Source organism: Saccopteryx bilineata, chromosome 1 (genome assembly GCF_036850765.1).
Source record: "Saccopteryx bilineata isolate mSacBil1 chromosome 1, mSacBil1_pri_phased_curated, whole genome shotgun sequence".
Lineage (NCBI taxonomy): Eukaryota > Metazoa > Chordata > Mammalia > Chiroptera > Emballonuridae > Saccopteryx > Saccopteryx bilineata.
Genome location: NC_089490.1, coordinates 19,559,846 through 19,582,011, shown reverse-complemented (window position 1 = coordinate 19,582,011; position 22,166 = coordinate 19,559,846). Strand labels below are relative to the sequence as shown.

The window sequence follows — 22,166 nt, the reverse complement described above, 5'->3', positions numbered from 1 at the left end:
CAGTGGGGGGGGGGAGGTGCAGAGGAGTGCAGGTTGAAGAGGGTGCACTCAGTGAGGAGAAAGAGTTATTGCAACAGTGTTACATGGGGTCATCTGAGCGTGCAGTGGAGGGGTGGGGTTCCAGAGACATGGTGGTAGACCAGGTGATAGGATCTGTTTACAGGTAAACGGGGAAGTTTGGAGCAGGAGGAGCTGAGAAGGAACAATCTTGGCATGTGGAGCTTGGACAATTCAGTGGATCATGGTTAATTGACACGTAATGCAGAGGGGAGGGGCGGAGTTTGAGCAGCTTGTGCTCCAGGCACCCATGTGACCTCCAGGTGGGGATGGGAGCTGGGAGTGAGGGAAGGAGGTTCGAACTGGAAACACATGCAAGCTGAGGCTGAAGGAATAAAATAAGGTCTCTGAACTGTGCGTGAGAAAACACAGGTCTTGGCTTACGCCCTGGAAGATATTTGTAGCTCTAGAGGCTGGTGGAGGAAAGAGGAGGCAGGGCAGGGGCTGGAGATAAGCATTTTGATTAAGGCATCGCTGGGACTATTTGACTCACCTCCGCGTCTAGTGGTAGGCAGTGGAGGCCCCATCTGGGGGGGGGGGCACACCGTTGACCTAGCCTGGGTTATCTGCTCAGAGGCATTCAGACCAGGGGCTTCCGGTCATCCTGGGCTTGCTTACATGGCTTTGTGGGGGTTGTGCTTTTCCTCTGCACTTGCCTAGCCTCCTACTGTCGAAGGCAAACTCCTGAAAGTGGGGATCCGAGCTTCTCCCTCATTATTTTCCAGGAAGCTCAGTCTAGGGCTTTGCACACTAGGACCGAGAACACTAGTGAGACGCTGAAAGACCAAGCAGAATGGGCAGCAGCATTGAACTTGGTCTGCTGCTGCTTGAGTTCCTTTTTTCTTTTAAAGATTTTATTTATTAATTTTACAGAGAAGAGAGAAAGGCAGGAGACAGGGAGGAACAGGAAGCATTAACTCTCAGTTGCTTCTTGTATGTTGCGCCTTGACCAGGCAAGCCCCAGGTCTCTAACTGGCGACCTCAGCATTCCAGGTCGATGCCTTATCCACTACACCACCACAGGTCTGACTTGAGTTCCTTTTTAAGAACTTCTGGTTTACTGGAATAGGTATTATCTGCTCTCTGTCTTGAATTGTGTCAGGCTTGCTCCATCCATCCATTTTGTTGTCATCAGACTTTTGCCTATGTAAAATATCTACTAAAAGTTGAACACTTTTAACATGGGTTTGGGGGCTCCCAGCACTTTTCATGCATTATCTTATTTACATTATAACAGACCCCTGAGGAAGGCACTCTTACCCTGTTTTGCAGGTGAGAAATCAGAGTCCTCCCAACCTCTACACACACACATACACACACACACACACACCCGCCACCTCCCCCACCCCACCCCACCCCGTCACGCAAGTGTGTGGTAGAGGCTGAATCCAGCCCCAGGTCTAACTCAGTAGCCCCTGTGCCCTCAGCCACTCCTGTTAAGGCCTCCCTAGGTAAAATGACATATCATTTATTATCCAGACTGGGATGATTTTTAAAAAGTTTTCTCAAGATACAATTTTTATACCATAGAATTCACCTTACAAAAATCACACAGTTCAGTGGCTTCTAGTATATTTAGAGTTGTGCAGTCATTGCTGTAATCCAATCTTAGAACATCTTCATCACCCCCCAGAGAGACTTGGTACCCAGTAGCCTGACAGTCCTCATTGCCATCACCACCACCCCAGCCCCTGGCAACCACTAAGCTATTTTCTGTCTCTATCGATTTGCCTATTCTGCACAACTTATGTAAATGGAATCCCGATAGCTGGTCTCTCGATAGGCTTCTTTCACTTAGAAGGCTTTGCGGGTTCATTCAGATGGTAGCATGCCTCAGGACTTCATTCATTTTTTTTTTTTTTTTTTTTTTACAGAGACAGAGAGTCAGAGAGAGGGACAGATAGGGACGGACAGGCAGGAACAAAGGGAGATGAGAAGCATTTTAATCATCAGTTTTTGGTTGCGACACCTTAGTTGTTCATTGATTGCTTTCTCATATGTGCCTTGGCCATGGGCCTTCAGCAGACCGAGTAACCCCTTGCTCAAGCCAGCGACCTTGAGTTAAAGCTGGTGAGCTTTGCTCAAACCAGATGAGCCCACGCTCAAACTGGTAACCTCGGGGTCTCGAACCTGGGTCCTCCGCACCCCAGTTCGACGCTCTATCCACTGCGCCACTTTTGAGAATGAAGGGTGCAGCATTACTAATTATACCTGGACAACCAGTAGGAACTGGAACATATTATGTGTCTACTTAGATACCCAAAATACTTGAAGATTCAATTCCTGATTTCAGGGAACTTTCTGGGCACATGATGAGTCAAAGCCCAAAACCCACATACTTGAGTTAATTAAAGAATCAAGTAAAGGTAAAGTATTAAGAAGGAAAGCAAAATGCATTTTATTTCCCCCAGGAGATTTATTTTTTCTCTTTAAAAGAAAAGAACTGTCTTACTTGTCCCCAAGTATTGTCCATGGCTCTAGCAGCATCGTGGTGTTTGATAGTCTCAATTAGGATCTGTGGAATAAATGAATGAATGAATGAGAGAATGAATGATATAAACTGTCCTGGAGCAAAAAGAAAAAAAAGGAATATTCAACTGGCAGGCATTTGTTAGTTTGGGGGAAGTCTGAGTCTTTTCTAAAAATGTATTTTTTTGCTCTGTATTGCTCTGTGTTGTAACAACAGTAGTGGCAGTGTAAAAGGGAAAACACCCTGGCTGGGTTGCTCAATTGGTTGGAGCATAGTTTGGTCCTGGATGAGCTCAGGTTATGGGTTCCATCCTTGGGGCACTTACAGGAGTCAGCCAGTGTATGCATCAATGGGTAAAACAGCAAATCGATATTTTTCTCTTTCTCTCTCTCTCCCGTCTTCTCTCTTTCTAAAGTCAATCAGTAACATTTATTTTTTTAAAAAGGAAACCCCCCCCCAAAAAAAAACACAACAAAACCCTATCGTGAGAGCAATCTATTTTTTTTTTTTTTTACAGAGACAGAGTGAGTCAGAGAGAGGGATAGACAGGGACAGACAGGAACGAAGAAAGATGAGAAGCATCAATCATTAGTTTTTTGTTGCGTGTTGCGACACCTTAGTTGTTCATTGATTGCTTTCTCATATGTGCCTTGACCGCGGGCCTTCAGCAGACCGAGTAACCCCTTGCTGGAGCCATTGACTTTGGGTTCAAGGTGGTGGGCTTTTGCTCAAACCAGATGAGCCTGTGCTCAAGCTGGCGAGCTCGGGGTCTCGAACCTGGGTCCTCCGCATCCCAATCCGACGCTCTATCCACTGCGCCACCACCTGGTCTGGCTCGTGAGAGCAATCTTAAACTGGATTTTGTTAGTGTGAATGGTTGACAAAACGTTGAGGAAAGACCTTCCAAAGCCTGGGAATTGCAGGAGCAGGGAGTCTGAAACCAAAGCCCATGTCTTTACGCAGAGGCGCTCCTGCAGCTGGTTAACCTGATTTGGGAATAAAAAGGTGTGATACCTACCCCCAGGAGTTTCCAGTCTTTTGGGGGGAAATAGAATTAATTCACAGGAAGCAATGAGATTAGTTTAAAACAATCATTAATTGGTTGTGTGCCCTTGGGCAAGTCAGCTCCCCTGGGGTGGGGTGGGGGCTGTGGTCCTTCTGGCTCTGAATTTCCCAGATCTTTAATGCTACCACCCTGGTGAGCCAGGAGCTAGGACCTGCAGGAAGGACATGGATTTGGAGAAAGGACTCGAATGCCAGTGGTGGGTGATAAGGCCTTGGGGTGGGCTGGAGTGCTCTAGCTGCGATAAAATTGGATAGGATGGCTGGCCTCTTGAAGAACAACTTGAAAAGCCAGGCTGGTTGACTTTTAAATTTGACCTGATAAGCAGGTCCTTGGAGGAGAGATGAAAGGAGTGTCCGTGGGAGATTAATCTGATGGCCCAGGGCCACCGATCTGCATCTCCCGGGAAGCAGCGTGGAGCCAGAGAGGCTCCCGGGGCGGCTTTTGCGGTCGTCATGGGCGCCCAGCCTTTCCAACGAGGGTTTGAAACTCCTGCCAGTCTCCTGACACCTGGCTTCCGTGGCGTCTCATTTTCCTTCACTCTTAAGTAATTCAAAGTAAATATAAGTTTTACTTTATGACAGTTAATGGCTGTATTATTACAGCCTAATAATCCTAAATGTGTATACATTTCTAAAGCAGAATATTAGACTTCAAGTAAATGGCAGGTTTGCAGAGGACAATTTTAGATTATGCTATTTGATGCCTCCGAGAGATACTTTTTCTCTGGCTGTAAAGGGCTTACTTTGGTGGCAAATTTTGAGAAACTGGCTCACAGCCTACCAGAGCAATGGAAAGAATAGGACCTAAGTGAGCTTCAGCCAGTGGTGTCACTGGGCCAGGTCACTGATTGGGTACAGGAAACCCAAGCAAGGAAGAAATCCAAGATGGCATCAGGGCTTAAAACCTGAGGACTCAGTAGAAAGATGATGCTGTTCATAAAAATGTGCGAATTGATAGAGGGGTGGGAAGATGATGGTCTACCTTGAGAACATTGGGAACGGGAGGCCTGGCTAGTCCCCCGGAAGCTCTAGCCAGGTTGATCATGGAAGAGGAACCTCTTGGCTGTTCCCAGCTCTAGAGGCTCTGCCCGTTGGCCTGGACATTTGGCACTTTGCCTGGTTTACTTTCTGTGTATCAACTGTAGGGTTGTTCACACTGTAGGGTTTTAGTAGGTGCCCCATCTCTAAGGTGACCAACCGTCCTCCTTTAGGGAGGACAGTCCTTCTTTTGTACGTTCCGTCCCCCCTCGAAAAGTGTCCTCCTACATGTCCTCCTTTTTGATATTAGAAGACTAATCTGTAAATATCTGTATCCGATCCATGCAGAGTCGATCCATTGCGTGTGGTGTGGTGTATTTGTATCTGAATGAGTGCATTTTTTCTTATAATTATTATTAAAAATTAATAGGCATGTAAGCATAATTACAGTATAAAATATTACAAATGTTTTTATTATGCATTTATCGTATTATAGTGTATTATTGTGGCAATCAATAAAATGTTTTTTTTATTTACAATATAGTTTTCTTTGATTTTTTTTTTTGTCGTCCTTTTCATTGTATAAAGGTTGTCACCTTACCATATCAGACTAAGGAAGTGCCCATCTATGCCTATTTTTATTTATTTTTTATTTTTTATTTTTTTTAAATTTTTATTTATTCATTTTAGAGAGGAGAGGGAGAGACAGAGAGAGGAGAGACAGAGAGAGAGAAGGGGGGGAGGAGCTGGAAGCATCAACTCCCATATGTGCCTTGACCAGTCAAGCCCAGGGTTTCGAACCGGCGACCTCAGCATTTCCAGGTCGACACTTTATCCACTATGCCACCACAGGTCAGGCCCATCTACGCCTATTTTGCTAAGAATTTTTTCTTATTGTGAATAGCTGTTGAGTTTTATCAAAACCTCTTTTTGGCCTCATCTGTCCCTACTTCGCTAAGAGTTTTTCTTCTTGTGAATGGCTGTTGAATTTTATCAAAAACTTTTTTGGCCTCTGTTGATGCGATCATGACTTTTCCCCCTTTAATCTTTTAATGTGATGAATTGTATCGATCATTTTCTACAATAAATAACTAACCATGCATTTTTTGATAAAAGGTCAACATAATCGTAATATACAACCCTTTTGATACATTGTGGGGCTCAGTCTGCTGGTATCTTGCTTAGGGTTTTGCATTCATGTTCCTAAGTATAATTTTCTCTTCTCACACTGTTCTTGTTGGGTTTTGGGGTGTAAGTTACTCTGAAAATGGGTTGAGAAGTGAACTCTCCTTTTATATTCTCTGAAAGAGTTTATATACGATTGAAATTACTTCTTTCTTGAACGTTTGGTAGAACTCTTGGCCTGTTTGCTATTGAAGGTTTTTCCATTATGTGGGTGATAGTGAGAAAGGACCTTTGACTTGGGGGATGAAAGTAGCTTAAACAATAAGGAAAATGTACTATCTCATATACCACAGAAAGTCCAGAGGTAGGTGGTTCCAGGATTCGTTAATTCAGCAGCAGCTCAACAACATCATCAGGGAAAGAAATGTGTTCTTTCAGCTGTCATGCTCAAATGTCAGCTTCTCTCATCATTGCAAGATGGCTGCAGCTGCTCCAGGCATCACAGCGTGGTGGTTAAGAGTGTGAGTTCTGCAGCCAGACTCGATTCCTAATCTCGTAGATTCATGATGTTGGCTAAATTGCTTAACCTTACTGTTAAATGGGATGATAGTACTTTACCTTAAAAGTTTGATATTAAATGGATTCAATGAATTAGGTATTTTTATTATAACTTTTAGAATAGTGGTTGGTACATAGAAACATACAGTCAATATTATCATTTCTTTTTTATGTTTATTGTACTGGTTTTAGAGAGAGAGGAAGAGAGAGAGGGACAGGAACATCGATCTACTCCTGTATGTGCCCTGACCGGGGATTGAACTGGCAACCTCTGTGCTTTGGGATGATGCTCTAACCATCTGAACTATCCAGCCAGGGCGATATTAGTATATTTAACTGCATTCTGACAGGGGGCAGAAATCAACCTGTTTTTCTCTTGCACCCCATTAATTGAAGCCCCTTAGCAGACTTACCTCACACCTTATTGGCCAGAATATGGCAAGTGCCCATTCCTAAACCAGCTGTGGAATTATCAGGATTTGGTTTGGAGTAATTCAGATTCAACCTCTGCGACAAGGGAGTGTCCAGTCTCCCCTGAAACATAAAACCGCCTCATACCTCAATAACATCTGGGTTGTTTGCAAGGCAAAAGTTGGGGTGGTGATGGTGGGAGCTTTCACGGTCACACAAAGAGGGGCAGAGCGAGAGCCTTGGCCCCTGCTGGTTCTCCAGAGTTCCTCGGAATGACCCCTTAGGTTTGCTAAGCACCCCGTAATTTGCTTTGTGCTTTTTAACTCATGCATTGTCTTACTGGGTCTCAAAACCACCTCTAAGCAGTTTGGGTTCTTGTTATCCTTTCTTATAGATGGGGAAACAGGCTCCCCAAGTTAAAGTGCTGGCGTGACTTGTAACTGGGCTAGAGGCAGGTGCTGGGGTTCAAGCTGAGGTCTTCAAAGTTCTGTCCTTCTAGTCCTCTTCTGTGAATTCCCAATTGTCACTTACAGGTCACCCTCACAACTGCCATAGCCATGTGCCTCCTCTGCTATTGTTTACTTAATGTTTTTAAAGTGTTTTTTTTTTTAATTCTTACTGATTGATTTTAGTGAGAGAGGAAGGGAGAGAAAGAACAAGAGGGAGAGAATCAGTTTATTCCTTTATGTGACCTGACTTGGGACCAAACTGGCCACCTCTGTACTTCGGGACCAAGCTCTAACCAACAGAGCTATCCAGCCAGGGCTTAAAGTTAAGTTTTTCATTAAGTAAGTTTACAGTAAAAGGAAAGCCAGTTTTGTTGTTCTGGTGTACGTGCGCGCGCGCGCACACACACACACACACACACACACGCACACACACACGACTGTTAAAAAATACTTAGGCTTAGAACTTGGGCTCTGACGCCTGCCCGGGTTCCAATCCCAGCTCTGCCGGTGTAGCTTATGCGGCTGGTCTACATCCAGGTGCCCTGGGCGCTCCCCCTCCCAGAGGGCAGCAGCCCCACTTCCAGGCGCCAGCACTGGGACTCTGCCTGGTGCCTCGTCCTGGCTCTCGGAGTCCCTTGTGCTGTCCTGCAGGAAAGCTGCATCCTGGGTAACCATTGCTGGCCTCTCCCTCCATCCCCAGCAGCCCTCAGCCCCTGGCGGTTAGGAATGGCGGTCAGGTAACCCCGCTCCCTCACTTCTGGGGGGCGTCCGCCAAAGGTCGGAGCTCCCTTTGCCCACAGTGGTAGCTTACTCAACAGTGTACTCTTGACTGGCTTCCTTCCTTTTCGTCTTGTTTCCCCACTCTTGGTGCTTCCTGGAATCGTCTCCCGGGTCAGTCACTTCACTCGAATCCTTGTCTCAGAGTCTGCTTCTGGGGAGGCCCAGCTAAGGCGGCCACTTGCTGGCGGCGTTGCGCAGCGCTGGGGCGTAGCTCCCCCGTGTCCCTGTTTCCATCTGTAACAGGAGGGTAATACTGGCACCTAAACCTCACGAGCACAGTGGTAAAGCTCTCCGTGCCTGGCTCAGAGAAGGTGCTCAGCAAGTGTCGTCTGTTATTGCTACCTAAGTCATCTGGTGTGCCTGCATGGGTAGGTAGTTACCCCACAGTTGGGACACATCGCTCCCTGCCTGAACTTTCTCTGGGTGCCCCCTTCCTGCCTCTTCCTTCTGATCCCCCCCCCCCTTGAGCATCTACTGCCCGGCTTCTTTCATCATAGTCGTTCTTGTGGAATTCAGGGGACCAGGACCAACAACCCCCTGCCCGCCCCCCACTCCCAATGCAGCTCTCCCTTTCCATCACCCAAAACCCACCCTGCCTGCTGGGTGCTGTGGGTAGAAGCCTACAGCTGTAACGACCTCTCAGGACCTCCCCATGTTGCAGGATCATCAGAGGCATCCACTTCATTTTTATTTATTTATTTTTTTATTCATTTTTTAGAGAGGAGAGACAGAGAGAGAGAAGGGGGGAGGAGCTGGAAGCATCAACTCTCATATGTGCCTTGACCAGGCAAGCCCAGGGTTTCGAACTGGCGACCTCAGCATTTCCAGGTCGACGCTTTATCCACTGCACCACCACAGGTCAGGCAGGCATCCACTTCAGATGGGAAGTTCTTAAAATAGAGGCTTCTCATCTCTCACTGGTGTCCAGCAGGCTAAAACTTACTAAGGCCAGGGGTGGGGAAGGCACTTGACAATTGTGGATCGCTAATGATGATCATAGCTCCTTTTATTGGGCACTTACTATGAGCCTGGCACTGTGATCAGTACTTTTCCCATATTGATCCCTGCAAACACCATATGAGATAAATGCTATTACTGTCCCCATTTTGCAGATGAGAAGCCTAGGACAGAGAGGTTAAGTAACCTACCCAAGATCACACAGCTGGCAAATGGCAGAGCCAGGCATCTCCCCTAGCCCCAGAGCTCACTTAATTACAATGCTGAGCCTGACCTGTGGTGGCGCAGTGGCTAAAGTGTCAACCTGGAAATGCTGAGGTTGCTGGTTCAAAACCCTGGGCTTGCCTGGTCAAGGCACATATGGGAGTTGATGCTTTCTGCTCCTTCCCCCTTCTCTCTCTCTCTCTCTCTCTCTCTCTCTCTCTCTCTCTCCCCTCCATATAATGAATAAATAAAATCTTTAAAAAAAAAAAATTACGATGCTGAACTGATACCAGGACTGTCTTGCACCTAAATGAAGAATGCTGGCTTCCTTGGTCCCAGCCGAGAGCCCAGAGACGGCGCTCTTTGCCGGGTGGTTAGCTGTAGCAAGCTACCGAGCCGCACTGAAGCTCCAGAGGCTCACCTCACCTGTAGCTCTGGAACAGGAATCTCGAACAGAATAACAGGACAAGAAGCCTCATTGACTCAGAATCCAGGCAGCCAGAAAGGGGGAGTAAAAGCAAATGTGTAACTCTATAGGTTGTATTCTAATTTTGTGAAAAGGAGGAGATTTGACAGGTTCAGGCTCAGTACCTGAGGTTTCTTTTCACAAGAAGCTTACGCTCTAGAGATTGCAAACTGTTCCCTGCCCCTCAGATCCAGTCCACAGATCATTACGTGTGACTTAGAAACAAAGGGAATGTATGGCAACACTCGCCCCTATGGTGTGGCAAAAGGCCAGGACTAAGCTGCATCTTCTGGCTTTGGAAAACACACGCCTCTCCCCGCCGCTTCCTTACCGCCAAGGAGTTGCCATTTATCATGTGGCTCAGGCTGGTGTTTTTCTTACATTGTTTGTTTCATTCATTCATTCATGCATGCATGCATTCAAACAAGGTTTTTTGCATACATACTATGAATCGGGCACCATTCCGTTTCTGTGGGATGGTGAGGGAGCGGACAAACTGTAGCCAGGGTATATAAGTAAAGCATATCATATGTTAGTGATTAGTATTCAGCAGTGAAAGGGCCGGGGAAGAATCAGGGTTGGAGCAGGGTGGCCAGGAGAGGATATCTGAGGGGTGAGACTTGCTTCAAAACCGGAAAGAAGTGGAGGTATGAACATATGGATGTTTGAGGCAGAACATTCCAGGCAGATGGAACAGCAATTACAAAGGGAATGTGCATGCCTAGTATGTTCCAGAAACAACCAGGAGGCCAGAGTGGCCAGGGCAGAGCGAGTGAGAGAGAATAGGAGGAAGTGGCGGCGGGGGGTGGGGGTGGGGGTGCAGGTCACACAGCATCTGTGGGCATCGTGAGGACCTTGGCCATCAACATGAGTGACATGGAGAGCCCCTGGAAGGCAGCCGTGTGGATCCGGGACAGCCACCAGGAGGCCACCATGTAGTCCTGGTGAGAAGTAATTCCATTTAGACCAGGGGGATAGCCACGGAAATAGAGAAAAGCAAAGGATTGGAGTTGTATTTTGGACATAAAATCAACCAGAAATGGGCATGGGTTGGATGTGGGAGACCGGTCAAGGCAAAGAATTGGATTTGGACCAGGGAGGTAGCAGAAGAGAAGAAAAGAAAGTAGATTCTGGAGCTATTTGGAAAATGGAGCCTCTGCACTCTGCTGATGGGTGGACGTGGGACTGGAGAGAGAGGAGTCAGGGATGACACCAGGTGTTTTGGCCTGAGCAGGTGGGAGGATGGAGTTCCCATTTCCGATATGAGGAAGCCTGTGGGACAAGCAGGTTTACTGAGGGAAAGGGTAGGATCTCGGTTTCGGAGAGGTTGAGTTTGATGGTGCCCATTGGACGTCCAGGGGGAGTTGCTTCCTGTGTGAAACAGAAACAGAAGGCAGTGGGTCAGCTCAGGTGCTAGCTCTGACTTGGTGGCTCTGCCTGGAGTGCCATGCTGAGATTTTGAAGGCCCATCCAGGCTTAGGGGGAAAGAGTTTCTTGATCAGTAGTGAAGCCTGTCTTGGAAACTGGATAGGCAAAAATAGTGGTAACTCTGAGTATAAAACATGCCATTGTAGAATAGGAAGAAAAATGTGAAAAATTCTATTTATTTCATGTTTTTGCCTTCCTCTTTAACAGTTCTTTGTATGTCCTATAATGTACATAATCCTCTATTTATTTATTTAAGTAATAGGAGGGGGGATAGAGAGCAAGACTCCTGCATGCTCCCAAGGGGTTCACCTGGCAACCCCATCTGGGGCTGATGCTCGAATCATCCGAGCCATCCTCAGTGTCTGGGCCGATGGTCAGACCATTCGAGGGGCTGATGCTCGAATCATCCGAGCTATCCTCAGTGTCTGGGCCGATGGTCAGACCATTCGAGGGGCTGATGCTCGAATCATCCGAGCCATCCTCAGTGTCTGGGCCGATGGTCAGACCATTCGAGCCACTGGCTGTGGGAGGGGAAGGGGGAGAAGGAGGGGAAGAGAAGCAGATGGTCGTTTCTCCTGTGTGCCCTGACCAGAAACCAAACCCAGGACATCCATACACCGGGCCAATGCTCTATCCACTGAGCAAACTGGCCAGGGCCACATAATGTTTTAGAGTAGCAGGAGTGCAAATAATTAATAAATTAAGTATTCTAAATATATTGGGATAGTGCACTCAAACTGTTTTTACTGAGGAATGGACGAGCAAAATCTTTTGAAGATTACTGATTTGAAATATTATACAAGTATAGCAGATGCTTAAAATCATGATCTGGAATACTGTAAACCCTAAAGTCTCTTCTGAATCCTCAAAGAACAAACAAAATTTTGTTTAGTTTGGTTTAATTCTTGATATTTCCATTATAAAATATACATTTAGACACATCACCACCTATGGATTATTTCTACGAAAAATATTTAATCCTCATCGAATCAGGAGAAAACAGACAAATACAGATTGAAGCACACTGTGTAAAACAGTTGGCTTTCAAAAATACAAATATTGGCCCTGGCCGGTGACTCAGTGGATAGAGCATCGGCCACGGTATGGATGTCTTGGGTTCGATTTCTGGTCAGGGCACACAGGAGAAGTGACCATCTGCTTCTCTTTCCCTCCTTCTCCCCGTTCTCTTCCTCTTCACCTCCCGCAGCCAGTGGCTCTATTGGTTCAAGTGTTGGTCCCAGCTGCTGAGTATAGTTCTGTTGGTCTGAGTGCATCAGCCTCAGGCACTAAAAATAGCTCGGTACTCGGTACTCGAGTAGGAGCCCAGATGGGGTTGCTTCGTGGGTCCTGGTTGGTGAGCATGTGGGAGTCTGCCTCATTATCTCCCCTCTTCTCACCTAAAAAAATGTGTGTGTGTGTGTGTGTGTATGTATAAATATAATCAAGGACTTCAGAAAAAAGGGTCAGAAACTATTTTAAATGAAAGGAGATTAAGGGGTTAGGGATAACAATGCCAACAAGATCTTTTATTTTAAAAATTGATTTTTGAGAGAGGAAGGGAGAGATAAACATTGATTTGTGGTTCCACTTATTGATCCATTCATTGGTTGATTCCTGTGTGTGCCCTGACCAAGAATTGAACCCACAACCTTTGTGTATTGGAATGATTCTCTAACCAACTGAGCTACCTGGCCAGGGCATAAACAAGATCCTCGATTGGATCTTGGGTTAAGAAGGAAGAAGCTTTAAAAGGATATTATTGGAACAGTTGAGGAACTTTGTATATAGATTGTTTATGGATTGTATTAAATTTTCTAATTGGTTTGTGATTATGTGAGAGACTGTCGCATTCTTAGGAGACACAGGCTGAAATATGAATTTAAGTGAGGGGTATGTTTGTGTTCACTACTCTTTTTGCAGCTTTCCTGTAGGTCTGAAATGTTCCCAAGTTAAAAAATTAGGGGGAAATAGTATTCATAGAGGTTCCTCCAGTTCTCAGAAAATGAGGACATCCGATAGTGGTGTGTCAGACCACCTTTAGGGGACTAGATTGTTTCAGTGACTGGAACACTGTCTTCTTCACCCTTTGGGAGTAGAGAAGAATGTGCCAGCTCTTCTCCACAGTAGTATTCCCTGACACTTTTTATTTTCCAGGTGCCTTCATATCCATTCTATTACATTTATTATCTTAAAAAGTCCACATATGCAAAGAAATTTGTGCTTTTAAGTACTATAGTCACAACTGTTTTTAATTTCTTTTTAAAACTGATTTTAGAGGGAAAGGGAGAGAGAGTGAGCAAGAGACAGAAACATCGATCTGTTTCAGTATGTGCCTAGACTGGGGATCGAACCGGCGACCTCTGTGCTTTGGGATAATGTTTTAACCAACTGAGCTATCTAGCCAGGGCTTAAATTTTTTTTTTTAATTGATCGACTTTTAGAGAAAGAGGAGGAAGGGAGAGAGATGGAAAAAGAGCAGAAAGCATTCATTAGTTATTCCACTTAGTTATGTGTTCATTGGTTGCTTCCTGTATGTGTCCTGACTGGGGATTGAACCTGCAACCTTGGTGTTTCGGGACGATGCTCTAAAATTGAGTTAACCAGTCCTGGCCATCTTTGAATGGTTGCTATGTGCCAGGCATGGGTAAGATATTTTCTGCCTGTTTAGTCCTCAGAACCCCTCTGTGGGGTAAAGACTGTTATTATCTTCCTTGGACCCAGACTGAGAGGTTTTGGTAACTCCTTCAGAGTCACAAAGCATGGAAGCAGGCTTTGAACTCCAGCAGCCTGAGTCTAGGGCCTCGTCCACCTTCCTGTTTAGGGGACACCTTCCCCAGCCTTGAGGTAGCCTGTCCTCTACCTACCATTCAATCTGTCTGAAAGTAACTGAGCCATAGACTGTAGAATGTGGGGTGATGGGCCTGATCCATCACTTTGTTCACCCTCTCCACTCTCAGATGGGGACATTTCAATGATGAAGGGCGGGGGGGTGGGGGGAGAAGGAAGGAAGCATTGGATCCTTCCTCCTTGGGGCTTTTCATCTGGCCTGTGACTTCCATTCCCACCCCTCCTCTAATTTGTCATTTCATTGAGTGACTTTTTCTAACTGAATGCGCCTGAGCAGAAACTCCTCCTCATATTGGCTGTGGTCATTGCTCTATCTTTTATTTTCTTTATGAAAAAACAAGGGGAGCCCCTGTTCCTATGAGGTGGAAGCAACTGAAGTTCTCAGGCGGCTCAGCCAGCCTTGCAGGAACTCCTCTGCTTTGGCCCTGCGTGGAGCTCACCTGGCCCCTCAGAGGACAGCTGGCTTGTAGCTGACTGGTGCCTTCCTTGGTCCTGCGGGTCTAGGATGACTCACTCAGCTCTGGGCGTAGGGCAGGGTCAGCCAGGGGCAAGGCAGAGGTGTTGTCCCTCAAAATTCTCTGGCCACCAGAAGTTCCCTTCCCCAGGGTACAGGTTCACATCCTGGCTTGTAGAGTGGGTAGTTTCTGTGTCCCTTCCTCAATAGATCGGCCCTTAATAAATCAGTACACTCTCATGGAACAACATGAAAGGCAGAATAATGTAGCAGTTAAGAGCATAGACTCTGAAGCCAGAGACTGGCTGGATTGAACTATGCCTTCACCATTTTCTGGCTGTGTGACCTTCAGCAAATTAGTTAGCCACTCTGAATACAGGTTTTTCCTTTATATAAAATGGTGGGCAAAGAATAGTGTACTTCTCATTAGGTTGGTGTGAAAATGAGATGAGTTACTACATACCAGATATGTACACTGCCTAGAACACAGTGGGCATTCCACAAAGGGCTGTTATCACCATTGGTGGTCACAGCACAGTGCTTGGGCCTTCAGAGGAGACCTAGGCATATAGGACACCATCCTGTCCTTAAGGAGAAGCGGTATAAGACTGAAAAGGGTATCGTTTGGGAGGAGCCAAATAGGCCTTTAATAAGTTACTTAAATCCAGCATACTTCAGTTTTCCCATCCGAAAACAATTCTTAGAGGGTGAGATGGTGGATCATAAACACCCCCTGCCCAGTGCCTGGCACACAGTTGGATATCAGTACACGCAGATTATCTTCCCCTTTGCAGGAATTTACACCCTGGGTAGGGAGAGAGCAGGTACAGAACCGCCAGCCAAATGCAGGGCATATGCAGTGGCATCCGAAGGAGTTTGGAGGCCAGAGGGTTGGTTCCTGTAGCTGTACTGTTCTAGGAAGGCTTCATGGAAGAGATCAGATCTCTCCTGGGCCTTGAAAGATGATAAACTGAGCAGAGAGAATAAATGGGCTGCCCAGTGATGGAAGGGGGGAGGGTTTGAGGAGATGGGGAGGGCAGTAGGGGCTCTGGCATGCCTCTAGAGGTCTGCAGAGAAGAAGATTCTGCTGCTCTTTCTTCTTCCTGTATCATTGTCTGATTGGCATTTCCCGTTATCTAACTTGCATCCCCCTTGCTGCAATTGAAGGCCAGTTCTCTCTAGAAATGGAAGGTAGTGGTTATTTCAGACTACATGAACTTTTGATGTCTTTACTGAGCACCCTTATAATTGGGATAAAGACCAGCTGAGGTTCCATAGACAAAAATGACAGGAATCCTGACAGCAAGTTCTCAGGGAAGGTCTTTGTTCATGAATGTCTAAAACCGGGGTCGGGAACCTATGGCTCGCGAACCAGATGTGGCTCTTTCGATGGCTTCATCTGGCTCGCAGACAAATCTTTAATAAAAAATAATAACGTTAAAAATATAAAACATTCTCATGTATTACAATCCATTCATTTCCTACCGCTCATGTTCATGGTTGCAGGTGGCTGGAGCCAATCACAGCTGTCCTCTGGGACACCACCAAATTTTTATTGGATAATGTATAACGTATACGGGTCGTTGTATGGTTCTCACAGAATTACATTTTAAAATATGTGGCGTTCATGGCTCTCTCAGCCAAAAAGGTTCCCGATTCCTGGTCTAAAACAAGGCATCATCTGAGATGCAAAAACCAGGCCCAGGGGTGCTTATAGCAGGAAAGTGAATGAAATAAGAACAGATTGCTAATCAGTGCCATGGGATATACTGGGTGATAATTGGGGGAAATAAATAGAGCCTCACTTAATATATGATACACTGAATAAATGGTAGGTAACAATGTACACATGAAAAAGAAAAACCTTTATTGTGTGTACTCTTTTTTTTATTTTTATTCATTTTAGAGAGGAGAGAGAAAGGGAGAGAGAGAGAGACAGAGAGGGAGACAGAGAGGAGAGAGAGACAGAGAGAGAAGGTGGGGAGGAGCTGGAAGCATCAACTCCCATATATGCCTTGACCAGGCAAGCCCAGGGTTTCGAACCGGCGACCTCAGCATTTCTAGGTTGACGCTTTATCCACTGCGCCACCACAGGTCAGGCTATTGTGTGTACTCTTGACAATGCAGACTTTGGGAGCCTCATCACAGACTTGAAGAATGAAAAACCCTGAAGCAGGGACCAGAAACCTGCATTTTCAACAAGCTCCCTGGCGTAAAAAAAAAAAAAATCTATAAGCACCTCCTACATTTTCACATGATTCAAAGGCAGAAGCCATTAAAGAAAATAATAGTAGCCCTGGCAGGATAGCTCAGCTGGTTAGAGCACTGGCCTGAAGCCCAGAGGTTGCTGGTTTGATCCCCAGTCAGGGCACGTACAGGGATGGATTGATGTTCCTATGTCTCTCTCTCTTTCTTCCTCTCTCTCTCTTCCTCTCCTTTCCTCTCTGGCTAAAAATCAATAAATACAAATTTTAAAAAATTCTTAAAAAGAAAATATCAGTAAATCAGGCTACAGAAAAAGAAAAACTTCCTCTTTGTTAAAAAAATAATAACTCTACCATGAGTCAAAAATGAAAGGCAAACAGTGAACTAAAGAAATTTTTAAGATATATGACAAAAAATACGAAAAAAGCTATCCTTAAAATGTAATGAGCACTTACACATCAATAAGAGTAACAAACATCTCTATAAAAGAATGGGCAAAGGGCATGAATAAGTAATTATTTACATAAGAAATGTAAATGTCTTCTAATATAGTATCAAAATATTACTAGTAAACTACTTTTCATTTTACCAGTTTTCTTTCTCAATAAAGAAAATCTGGGGCCTGACCAGTGGTCTTGCAATGAATAGAACATCGACCTGGGACACTGAGGTTCCAGGTTTGAAATCTGAGGTTGCTGGCTTGAGTGAGGGCTCATCCAGCTTGAGTGCAGGTCGCCAGCTTGAGCTGGGATCATTGACATAATTTCATGATGTAAAGCCAGCAGCCAGGGCTGCCAACACAGCAGCCCGGCCCATGCAGGTTCGCATTGGATTCGGACAGTCGGTAAAGAAACAACGAAGCCAAGAACTGGTGGGCCACCATCTTTAATTCTAGCTTGCACCCGGTGGGCAAGTAAAAAACACACACTGGGCTCCAAAACCCACTCACATTAGTGCTCACAAAGCTACTGACTTATCCGAGTTTCCTAGAATCAAAGGTTTCTAGCTCACCAGACTTATTCACCTCTGTTCCCCATCTCCTTCCTTCTCCAGCGTCAAACTGCACAAACTGGCCTTTCACTCAATACTCCGCCATCTTGGCTGCTTCTCCTGGCCACATGGCCTCTTTCTGCTCTCTTCTCTCTGCTCTCTCCTCTAATGATAATCTCAGGAACCAAGCGCAAACTCCTGTTCTGCCCCTATTTTATAGCGTAGATTCAAAACCTTTAATCCAATATACAAAATAGGGAAGTCTCTAATACAAAGTCACTTATCTGGGGCATGATGGGATTGTACCACCCCACATCAAAAAGGGTGGGAAAGGCTTAATCCCAAAACCAAGCCCCAGGCTACAAGGATTCTACCTGCCCCCAACACACATTAATATCACCTGGGCAACGGCCTCCACGTGGGCAGCGTCATCTTTTACAAAGTGAGTATAATACATTTTATCTGCCCAACACATGGTCTCTGGCTTGAGCCCAAAGGTTGCTGGCTTTAGTCCAAAGGTAGCTGGCTTGAGTCCAAGGTCACTGGCTTGAGCAAGGGGTCACTAGTTCAGTTTGATAATCTCATATTTAAAAAAATAGAACAATTTTAGAAAAATAGGCCCTGGCCCTTTGGCTCAGTGGATAGAGAGTCTGCTGGTGTATGGATGTGTGCTGGGTTGGATTCCCAGTCTGGGCACCCAAGAGAAGTGACCATTTGCTTCCCTCCCTTTTGCTCTCCCTCTTCTCTCCCCTCCCGTACGTAGCCAGTGGCTCTACTGGTTGGAGCTTTGCCCCAGGTGCTGAGGATAGCTGGTTGGCTCCAGTGCAGCAGCCTCAGACACTAAAAATAGTTGGGTTGATGGGAGCATTGAGCCAAGTCAAGGGTTGCCGGGTAGATTCCCGTCAGGGTGCATGCTGGAGGAGTCTGTCTCACTGTCTCCCCTCTTCTCCCTTAAAAAAAAAGAAAAGATAAACATGGACATTTTAAAGGGTAATCTCTGGATAGTGAAATTGCAGGTAATCAGTATTTTCTTTTTGTGTGTGGCTTATCTGTATTTTCTAAGTTTTCTAAAACGTGAGTGAATATTTCCATGATATTTGAACTACAATAAAACTTATATGAAAAGCAATTCATTGAGAAAACGTTTAGCATAGAACTTGTCTCTTCTATACAGTGTTATTTCTCCAGTACTTCCTTCCTTCACGTCCTTTCCCTCTGGAGGACCTCAGAGAGGCAGGAATTCCCCCAGGCCTCCTCCCACCGGGAGCATTACTGGAGGCTTGTGGTCTGCCTTTTGGCCTTGTGGAATCCAGCTTTGGGGAAACTACAAAGTAACCCAAAGTTTGGGAGGTATAAGAAATGGCAATTGGAAGATTTTATAGAGTCTGAGCAAGAAACTCCTTCCGAGAGGATCTAGTTTCTCCGCCCACGTTTTCCTCAAACAGAAGCTAAGGCCGACTTTCAGGGCTTGTCCAAGGCCACGCAGCAGACTTCATGACAAGTGAGGCCTTGAATCTATGGCCTCTCCTCCCAGTTGTATTTGTAATGTGCTACTTTCGACCAGGCCTTAAAATACTTGAATGCGCACTGGGATCAGCGGGGGTCTTGTTGAAATGCAGATTTTGATCCCACCGGTCAGGCATAGTCCTGACAATCTGCATTTCTAACCAGCTCTAGGCCTTGCAGATGGGGTGAGCTTTGGGATCGCAGCGAGATGTAGCAATGGGGACCAGTGGAGCACAAATTCTGGGGCCAGACTGCGGGCTTCCCATTCCTACCTCTGCCACACTGTTAAGCGTGCTTATTACCTTAAATGAAAAATAAGTGTAATACCTAACTGCGTTTTTGTGAGGATTTAGTAAGTTATTGTACGTTAAGTGCTGAGAACCGTGTTCGCGAAGAACTAGTTCTTTTATTAGTTTTTCTATTTCCAGAGCAAGCAGCGGGTGAGGTCGGTTTTGAACAATGAATGAATAACCTTTGGAGAAAAGTTCTTTTCCCGGCGACTCATGTCAGAGAAACAAAATAAGGGCTTTTGATGGGGAAGAGGTCCACCTCCAAGAAAACGCTCTCGGCCGGGTGGGCAAGAAGGGTGCGGGGCGACCGGAAGCAGGCCGGCCCGCGCCGGGGCGCCCAATGCGGCCGCTGTGGGGGAGGGGGGCGCCCGCCAGCCCTTTCCGTCTGGGGCGCCCGCGGCCCCGCCCCTTGGAGCCAACGTTGTGACGTTGAGCATTCCACGGTTGCTACATCGTCGCGAGGGGCGGGGCGCCTGTCAGGGAAGCGGCGCGCGCGCCGGCGCAGGCGGGCCGGCGCTCCACCGCGCAGTGCCAGCACCAGCACCAGTCCCGCGCCTCGCGCTCTCCGGCCCGCCGCCTGTGTTCTGGCTTGCGAGCCCGCACTCCGGTCCTTCCTGTGCGCTGCCCAAGTATGGAGCTGCTGTGCTGCGAGGGCACCCGGCATGCGCCCCGGGCCGGGCCGGACCCGCGGCTGTTGGGGGACCAGCGTGTCCTGCAGAGCTTGCTCCGCCTGGAGGAGCGCTACGTGCCCCGCGCCTCTTACTTCCAGTGCGTGCAGAGGGAGATCAAGCCGCACATGCGAAAGATGCTGGCGTACTGGATGCTGGAGGTATCGCCCGGACGGGTCTCCCCTCCCCCGCCGTCCCTGAGTCCTCGGCTCCGGACATCCCGGGGCCGCCCTGTTGGGACATCCTGGTCTCAGCAGCAATCAGCAAGAAGCTTCGGTGGCCCAGACCCCCGGGCCTGGCCTTTTTCCCTCGGAACCCTAGCTGGCTGCCCCCGTGCTGTGTCCCTTTCCCTTTTCCATCCCCGTCTCTGAGTGCCAGTGGTTTCGCACTCTTAACTAATCCTTTCTTCGGGTCCACCTTCTCTCCTCCGGCTTCTCGAGCGTGTCCTGCCTCCCTTCCCCGCCCCATCTTAGGAGAGCGCGCCTGGAAAATCCTGGGCTCGGCCGCCCCCGCCCCAGCGCCGGTTCCTGTGTCTGTCGCGGGGTTCTGGCGGGGAAGGTGGTGGGGGTGGCGCGCGCACTTTTCCGGCGGTCAGGGAAATGAAAAGTGCGGGAGGCAGCGGCAGGAGCCTCCTCCCTTCTTTTTGGGTGTGTGCAGTGGGTGATGGTAATGGGGATAGGGTCTCAGCTCTCTGACTCCTGTGGGTGACTCCTGGGCCGCCCCCATGGGGGAGGGGAATCTTGGTGTGGAGTCCTTAAGTAAGGGAGCCTCTGGCGTACCTTCCCTAGGGGAAGGGAGGGAAGAAGGAAACACTGAGGAAGTGGGGCGGGGGCGTCACCTTGGGGAAAGTGCATCCTCCGTATTAGTCCTTGCCGCTGTAATACATTTACCCCCTTCTAATTCTGCTCCCCGTCCCACTTCCCTTTAGCGCACCCCTTGCTCCTTTAGTGCTGCTGCGCTTCCCACGCCCCTGCCCAGCAGTGACTGTGTGTCCTCCACCCAGGTATGTGAGGAGCAGCGTTGTGAGGAGGAAGTCTTCCCCCTGGCCATGAACTACTTGGATCGCTACCTGTCCTGTGTCCCCACCCCCAAGGCGCAGTTGCAGCTCCTGGGTGCGGTCTGCATGCTGCTAGCCTCCAAACTGCGTGAGACTACTCCCTTGACCATCGAAAAATTGTGCATCTACACCGACCACGCTGTCTCTCCCCACCAGATGCGGGTGCGTGCCTACCTCATCCCACCCCCAACACATACCACCGCCGCGTCATTTACTGGGAAAAGGAAAAAACGAACACCTGGAGGCTTTCTGCTTCCTGCGGAGGGCTGAGCGATGCAGAGGCTATATATCTGGACAAAAGATGGGGCATTGCCTGGCCGTGGTTAGAGTAACCCCAGCACAGGCTTAAGCTACCCGCATGAACTAACTCTCCTTCTTCTGACCTCCAGGGGGTGCCACTCCTTCTTGGTCTTTCCCCCAGATAGCAACAAGTCAAACTGCATGTCTACACTCACTAGTACTTTGCCTCTGGGTTTACACAACCATCATGAGTTAGTTATTGGCAGCAGGAGGACATGCCTGCACACCCCCACTGGAGTGGGGGAGTGGAATGTGCTTCATGTGGGGGAAGGGGGCCGCTTTGGGTGAGTTTTTATCCCGGTGTGGACTTTGTGATTGAAAAGCCTCCCAGAGCAGATTAAAGCCCAGCCCTGATTGCTCTGAGGAAGGGCCAAGGAGTCCCATCCCACCTTCTTTCCTTCCTCTTATATCCCAGCAGAGACAGCTCCTTCCTAATCCTCATTCTGAGGAATTCGAGCAGCTGCTTCAGGCCTGGTGGAATCCTCTCTCCCTCTCCCCTTAGCCAAAGGCCAGGGCTAAGGGACTGACAGGGGGCTGAGCTGCAGCTGCTTCCGATGTGATAATGATGCCCCCTCCCCTGGCCCGCCCACCCTGACCAAGGTCTTTCATAACCCTGTGGGGAGCTGCTGTCACTCCTGTGGTTTGGGAAGTGGCTCCCGGGGCCTCTTGCTGGGAACTTGGGCTGGGCCTTCCGAGGCAGGGCAGGCAAGCCACCGGTTCTCCTTTCCTAAAGCCTAGAGAGGAGGTCGGGGAGCTGCTTGGATCCGGAAGAGGTAGTCTAGGTGGTGCAGATCAACGGGTCTGGGGAGAGGGTGGGTGAGCAGGCACCTTCCTCAACCATGCTCTACACGGCCAAGTCTTCTGCTGACCCTGACAGGAGTCTCTGGGCCCCATCTCCCGG

At 47.7% G+C, this 22,166-nt stretch overlaps 1 protein-coding gene across 5 annotated transcripts in view; it reads left to right on the top strand.

Annotated features, from left to right (window-relative positions):
* CCND3 (cyclin D3) overlaps positions 1-22,166 on the top strand; it is a 102,182-nt gene that overhangs the window by 75,682 nt on the left and 4,334 nt on the right. For 2 of the 5 annotated variants that reach the window (XM_066246396.1, XM_066246297.1), the window contains one exon: positions 20,912-21,127. The exons of 2 other annotated variants lie outside the window; for them this stretch is intronic. In XM_066246396.1, coding sequence (XP_066102493.1) covers positions 20,957-21,127 — 171 coding nt within the window. In that variant the 5' untranslated portion in view covers positions 20,912-20,956. Of the gene's footprint in view, positions 1-19,727; positions 20,070-20,911; positions 21,128-22,166 lie in introns of those variants that run through there. One more of the 5 variants, XM_066246242.1, reaches the window with a different exon arrangement.